At 32.6% G+C, this 7,796-nt stretch overlaps 1 protein-coding gene across 1 annotated transcript in view; it reads right to left on the bottom strand.

Annotated features, from left to right (window-relative positions):
- Window positions 1–6,876, bottom strand: part of LOC132126162 (mitofusin-1-like) — a 21,917-nt gene extending 15,041 nt beyond the window's left edge. Inside the window, exons 1-7 of the mRNA XM_059537268.1 lie at window positions 6,762–6,876; window positions 5,115–5,237; window positions 4,890–5,025; window positions 4,644–4,806; window positions 3,371–3,495; window positions 2,336–2,444; window positions 93–200 (exon numbers count right to left, since the gene is read on the bottom strand). Coding sequence (XP_059393251.1) covers window positions 93–200; window positions 2,336–2,444; window positions 3,371–3,495; window positions 4,644–4,806; window positions 4,890–5,025; window positions 5,115–5,229 — 756 coding nt within the window. The 5' untranslated portion in view covers window positions 5,230–5,237; window positions 6,762–6,876. The remainder of the gene's footprint in view (window positions 1–92; window positions 201–2,335; window positions 2,445–3,370; window positions 3,496–4,643; window positions 4,807–4,889; window positions 5,026–5,114; window positions 5,238–6,761) is intronic.
- Window positions 6,877–7,796: the final 920 nt, after the last annotated feature.

The raw sequence follows: 7,796 nt of genomic DNA, 5'->3' as shown, positions 1-7,796 counted from the left end.
ACTTCTCAGCCAATGCTGATAATGAATAAATATTGTCAGATATATTGATCTTGGTGATAAACACTGGTCTGTAGTGAGGGGAATAAACTCACGTCCTCCATGTATTCGGGTTCGGCAGCAGAAGCGTCCCAGCGATTGTTCAGGATGAAGATGTTGGGCTTAGAAAGGCGTTCATTCACCTTGTGGAAGAAATGCTTCTCCTTTAAGAAGAAATAAGAAAGAGGTTGAGTTCACAAGAGGCTGTGACGGAAAGAAACTAAAACTGAAATTTTTTTTTTTAATTAATAATAATAATAATATATATATATATATTAGGGGTGTAACGCAAAAATCGCTGTTTTAAAGTCACGGTTCGGTTCATTTTCGGTACAGTAAGGGAAAGAAATTGCAAACATTAAACTGCAGGTTGTTTATTACTATAAACTTGTTTTTTACAATTTGTTTTTTATACTTTTTTATAAAATATATATAAAATAAAAAAAGAATGAGAAATAAAATACTGCTGTAAAGTTCTCCACTAAATAAAATACTCTCAGTCTCAAACCAATATCATATAATAAAATATAATGAAAAATATAAATAAATAACTATGATTACAGTGCAGCATTACCAATCCCAGCTTGTAGACCTGCTCATATTTAAAAAATATATATATAACTTTTCCAAAGTGTAAAGTGCAGCATCAACAGTTTCAGTTTTTAGACCTGCTCAGATTTCGTTATTGCGTTGGACCGATCGGAATTAAGAGCAAAGGTCTGTTTAAATGCCGACGGGAGCTGCGTTTGAATTACAATCGTTTTTTTCCTAGTTGTAGTGATGTTCACACTCGCGTGATGCCTTTTCAAAACCTTAGGCCAGTGACACACTGACATATTGCACCTGTCAAACATAGTCTATTTTGCTGTCAATACTGTTAACGGTGTCCTTTATCAGTATGCTTTATATTTATGCTCAACATGAAGTATAGATATTGATATCTAGGTATAGATCCTGGTCTGTCGGCGGTCTCCCTCTATGTCATCTACAGTAGCAGCAGCACGCCAGTGCGTCACTGGCCTTAGAATCAGCTGCAGAACGCGGAGACTTCCGGCACTTAATATGTTCGTTTGGAAACACGAAAATGTTCCGCAGACAAAATATTGCATTCGGTCATTCGGTACACACCTGCACCGTACCGAAAGCCCTGTACCGAAACGGTCCGGTACGAATACACGTACCGTTACACCCCTAATATATATATATATATATATATATATATTTAAATCTCAAAAATACTCAGCACAAGTACTAAAACTTTAAAATTAAAATATAAGGAAAATATGACAATTAAGACTAATTCAAAATATTTATACACATTTCTTTATGTATACTTTGTATTTTTTTAAATCTTAGAATGTTAAATATTAGTTAAAAAAAATGTAAGTATAAATGAATTAAATATGCAAAATAATAAATAAATTTTTTGATGTTAAATAAAAAATAAACGTGAAATACACCTTGAAAATGCAGCAGAACTAATATTTAATGATATATTCAAACATGATATACTGATTTGCTTATGTTGCCTGCTACATTTTATTTAAAAGTTTATCTCACTTTTATATTTCACACGGTATTCCATGATCTTTCCAAAAAGGCATAAAAAAATATATAATTAATAATTTCACACAATATTTATGCTTACTTTACACTTTACGTACATTCCATGATGTCAGAATTAACTGAATCTGTTAAATCCCTGCATATTTGTGCATTATTCAACAATAAATGTTTTGAGTAATGCATTGTCACATGTTCTATTCTCAATGTCAAACAGTGTTTCCACCCACTTTAGCTTTATTTACAAGTAAAACAGGATATATATGAGGATACAAGCTTTAAAAAAAAAAGACAGAAATATAGAGCAGATGTCATCATAAAATCATAAAAGTGGGTGTATTAAAAATCTAAATGGAGCCAGGCGGTTGTAAAGTATGGACTGAAAACTAATCAGTGTTGTATACGGTGTATACAAGTATACATATACGAAAGTATACGAAACATTTGCATACTGTGCACAGTATACATACTACTTCAGCTGGTACAGTTGAATCTTTTCCCTTTCTGTTTTAAGAAAGTTAGCTTGGCTTTGGCCAGTTTTCTGTTGTTTATCTGCCCTTTAGAAAAATCCCCCAAAGCATGCTGGGATAGCAGGCATGTGGGTACGAGCAGAGGTCATGCATTCTTCTGAACAGCACCCTCCAGCGCTGCATTCTTTCCCATATTAGCACACTAATGCTGATTCCCGTCTGATGCTCGTAATGCAATGCTGGTTTCTCACGCTTCACACACTCACCGTGTTCATGAGAGTGGACTCAGAGTTGGCCACCAACACGAACACATCTGCGTCCAGACAGAACTTGTCGATCCAGCTGTCCAGCTGTGTGGTGACGTCAGTGCCAGGACTGAAGAACACACCACAAAAATACACACTACAGTCCACAAGGTCTCATTTGTTTCTTAGAGGATGCATTCAATTGATAGACAGTAATGTTCCAAAAGACTTCTGTTTAAATAAACAGAAACAGATTGTTTTTTACTTTCTATTCATCGAAAATTGTGAAAAATGTGTGTCCCTGCAGCACAAAAGCAGTCTCTGGAGTATATTTGTAGAAATAGACAACGATACATTGTATGAGACACAATTATAGATTTATCTTTTATGCCAAAATCTTTAGGATATTAAGTAAAGATCATGTTCCATGAAGATATTTAGTAAACTTCCTACCGTAAATATATCAAAACTACATTTTTTATTAGTAATATGCATTGCTCTGAATTCATTTGAACAACTTTAAAGATGATTTTCTCTATATTCAGAATTTTTTGCTCCCTCAGATTCCAGGTTTTCAAATAGTTGCATCTCAGACAGATATTGTCCTCCGAACAAACCACACATCAATGGAGAGATGATTTATTCAGCTTCAGATGATGCATACATCTTAATTTATGACTGGTTTTGTGCTCCATGGTCAAATATATTGTGAAGCACGACAATATAATAATCAGAAATGTTTCTTGAGCGGTAAATCATCATTTTTCATGATTTCTGAAGATCATGTGACACTGAAGACTGGAGGAATGATGCTGAAAATACAGCGGAGCATCACAGAAATACATTACACTTTAACACAGATTCACACAGAAAACAGATGTTTTGAATTGTAATTATATTTCTAATTTTTTTACTGCATTTTTTATCAAATAAATGCAGCCTCAATCAGCAGAAAAGACTTCTTTCAGAAACACGTTTCACCTGCTTATACATGTTTAGCACATCAGATGAATTTACTGCATGTTAAACATTCAAACTTGGCTTCTGGAAGTGTACCTGTCCACCAGCACCAGGTCGTCTCGGAGCAGAGCACACTTTGTTTTGGGCCAGAACACTTTGACCAGACATCCAGCGTCTAGACTCTCATCCATGTGAAGTGCGTGAGCCAGCTGATTCACCGTCTGCAGAGAAAAACATCCTTTGATGACACTATTATAACGCTTATGCCTGCTTTATAAAGAGAGTATATCTTATGAATGGATTTTTATCAAACTTTAACATCATTTTAGATTCACAGGGGCATTTGAAATCAAACTGTTATTTTTTCCTTAATTCTATTCATTTTAATGTTCCTGTATTCTGTCTTAATGACTTAATTACATGTTAATCATCAAAACTTAATCATCAACTTTTCCACGATCACACGTTAACAATAAAAGAGGTCATCAATATCAAACTTTGAAACGTTTGTTTGATTCATTTCGAACTTGTATTTCTTCCCCAGTTCTGTGATTTCAGTTTTATTCCATGTTAATGTTAACTGCTTAACTGAATTTTAATTATCAATTGATGTCATTAAACTTTTAATTTAATATTTAAACTCTCCCAATGAGAGAAAAACCCTTAAAATCAATTTCTGAGAAGTGCATTCCACTGTATATTGGTAATAAATGTGACTTGTGTATCACAGATATATTTGTAGTAATATCCATAAAAACACTGTAAGGGTTAAAATTATACATTTCTCTTTTATGACAAAAATCATTAGGATATTAAGTGAAGATCATGTTCCATGAAGATATTTAGTAAACCTCCTACCGTAAATATATCAAAACTTCATTTTTGATTAGTAATATGCATTGCTAAGAATTCATTTGAACAACTTTAAAGATGATTTTCTCAATATTTAGATTTTTTTGCTCCCTCAGATTCCAGATTTTCAAATAGTTGCATCTCAGACAGATATTGTCCTCCGAACAAACCAGACATCAATGGAGAGATGATTTATTCAGCTTTCAGATCATGCATAAATCTAAATTTCAATTTCTTAAGAAGGTTTTGTGCTCCAGGGTCATGTATTTCTGTCATTATGTAAACTTTTATTTTGATGGGTTATTATTGTGTTTTAATAAATCGTATTATTTATTACTACTTCTATTATCTACTGTGCAACAATAATGTATTTCTGTCATAATGCATTCAAGTTTAGTGAACATCTTTGATTTCCTGTGAATATCACAGCACACAGACTTTATATTTCAGTCGATTTCAGCCCTACTTTTTATGCATTCATCTAAAAGTCATCTGAAAGCATGCATGCTCTTTGCACCTTGATGCTCTTCTCCTCCTCGGACCCTTCGGTTTTGAGAAAGGCCTTGTCTTCATCCGTGCCCTCGACGCTCAGGAAGCAGTTTGTGGTGTGTCCGATACCGCTGGGCAGCACACGGTCACACAGCATCGCATTAACAACCGTGCTTTTACCATTGCTTGTTCTGTGACAAACAGAGGACGTTTATAACATTTATGGAAGTGAAACGCTTCTTTAATGCAACTTGTAGTCAAACACAAAACCCACCTGCCGAAAAAAGCCACCTTCATGTGATTGCGAGATAAAACCTCTTTAATTTTGAAGAGTTGGCTCGTGTACGCCTCGATCTCAGCCAGCTGTGTCTTATTTGCGATATTCTCCAGCGACTCATTATTACAGGTTTCTGTTGAGGCACGAGATACAAAACAAGGACATTAACAAATATTACTAACCAGTCTGTGGAGGATCTTTTTGAACTGAATTTCAGCGTACCTTTTACAAACTCCGTTCCCTCCTGAACGTAAACCAAAAGCTGCTCAAAAACCTCGCTGATCTTCTTTTTGGCCTGAACAAAACGCTTTAACGGAGAAGGATCTGACGGCTCCATTTCCACACCTGCATGGAGAACATTTCAGAAACATCGATGAGAACAGGGTTATTATAGGGTTATTATCAGTAACTGACACTAAAACTCAATCCATGTTCATCACATGACATAAAAGAAACATTATCTGAAATAAGAATATTATTAAAAATGATTTGATTTCAGCTAGTTGGCAAGTCAGCATGTCTTATGTTTGTTTAGGTTAATAATAATAATAATAAACCTGAAATTAAATAAATAACAATCATTTTAAAGATATATATATACATATATATATATATATATATATATATATATATATATATATATATATATATATATATATAAAACAATAATTAAATAAAATTATAAAAACACATCAAAATGACTAAAACATAAACTAAAATTAGACTTAAATTTAAGTCGTAAAAAATTATAAAAACACATAAAATGACAAAAACAATCATTTTACAGATATATAATAACAATCATTTTAAAGATATATATATATATAAAACAATAATTAAATAAAATGATAAGAACACATCAGAATGACTAAAACATAAAAAATAAAATTACACAAAAACTTCATTTGTAAAAAAAAAAAAAGAAACATTATAAAACACATCAAAATTACTAAAAAATAAAAACTAAAATTATACTAAAACTTAATTCGTAAAAAGAAATTAAATGTATTACTAAAGGAGACAAGTTCAGGAGATCTTATTATGGATTCTCAATATTTTAATACAATATTTTTATTTTAATACAAATTTAATAATTTATCAATTAAATGTACTCACGCTTATCTTCAAGATCTTCACATCAGAGCCGAATATGCCAATAAAACTATATATATATATTTTCGAGATTAATAAATCAGGAAACTCTTTTCATTAACAAAAAAACTCGATTTTTGGGACGTGTGCAATCATGCTAGCAGTGTATTCTTTAAAGTACCATATAAATCCCATCATGGTTTATAAATAAGCTAAACATTCAGGACCGTGTTTTTTCCATGAGGCCACACAGTAAATGTTAAATGTTACATAAATCCCCGTCACACAAGAATACAAAAGTGAAAGTAACTCATGATGATAATTCATGCAGAATAGTGCTAAAGGGCACCTTAACAGCCAGCAAAATCTGGAGACTTCAGAACCAAAATAAACCTAAACGCTGTTTATATAATCTTATCAAACACACAGAAGAGGAGATTAGAAAGTAAGTTAGCGGGAAATGTTTAAAAACTGTTACATTTTATATACTCTACCCTGTTAAAACGTATATGTATTAACGTTAACTCCATAGAGACATGATTAATTTGCTCTCTGATGTTTCAAAAACTATAGATGTGAAGTTAATCATCTGGAAGTAACGTTAGCTGAACTGTCAAATGTTTGCAGAGGTGACATGAGCTTTTAGCGTTAGCGCAGCAGACTCATGATTTCTAATCATAAATATCTGCTTTATATCACTCGCTTTCCTTATTTATATCGGTGTATCATCGCATTATCACTCTAAATGTTATAAAGTACTTGATTCACACATCTTACCCGATCACAGGAATGTTAAATCCTCATGACACACAGCCGCTGCACTCAACCTCAATGATTTCAAAATTAAAGTCTTCTTTTTCTCTTTTGGAATTTTGGCGTATGGCGCGCAATAGGCACATGCGCCAAAATAAAAGTCCTTGAAGTGTCTTCTTCTTTTAGTTTACTGGCGGGTTACAACCTTGACTTATCAAGTGCATAGCGCCATCTATTGTACCGGGGTATGTATAGTGGTGATATTTAAGAAAGAGAGAGAGAGAAGAAAGGAAAAAAGAAACAAAAACTTCTTAAACTAAATGTTTTCTCAAATTTTAGGCTTGTCTGGCTCGGCATCATTATTCGTCAATGTCAAAATGTTGGAGAAGGTTAATCAAATAAAAATCATTTTTTTCATTCCAGATAAGGAGGGAGAAATGTTTACCCTCTGTGTTTCTTTTTGGTTTCGGTTTTCTTTTGAAAAAATAAGTGTGGGTGAGATTTAAGGAGACATTTAGAAGACTCTTGATTGTTAAATCATTCAATACACACAACAAATAAAAGAAAATAAGAGACACTGAAAATATAGATGTGCTTTATATTTAGTTGTGTTAGTAAAGAGGTGTCCATACACTGAACAATTTTCAACATTAATTACAAAGAAATATCAAATAACACAATACAATAAAACATATAATCTTTGTTTAAGATATTGAACTGTCTCTAAATTCACACTATTATTTTAAAATAGTTTCACAATACCCTTAGTTTTAAAACAGCTTCACAGAAAGCATATGTGCCAGTGTTTAAATGTCTGTAGAGAAACAGAACTCTACTGTAATCTCAAAGCAGATGTTTTAATGACTTTTCTCACTCGTTTTAAACAACAGCGTTTAGTTTCATTCAACTTCAGTTTATTTCCAGGTTTAAATTATGTCTGATTCTCTTTTAAGAAACCTTTGACCAGACTGCTATTGTTTCATTTTGACTTCCCACCTTTAAAAGATTTGGTTATTTTTCATTTATAAACACTAGCCTTCATTTGTGAACTCAATTTTA

The sequence above is a fragment of the Carassius carassius genome, chromosome 44 (assembly GCF_963082965.1).
Source record: "Carassius carassius chromosome 44, fCarCar2.1, whole genome shotgun sequence".
In the NCBI taxonomy this organism is placed as follows: Eukaryota; Metazoa; Chordata; class Actinopteri; order Cypriniformes; family Cyprinidae; genus Carassius; species Carassius carassius.
This window is presented reverse-complemented; position numbering and strand designations above follow the sequence as displayed.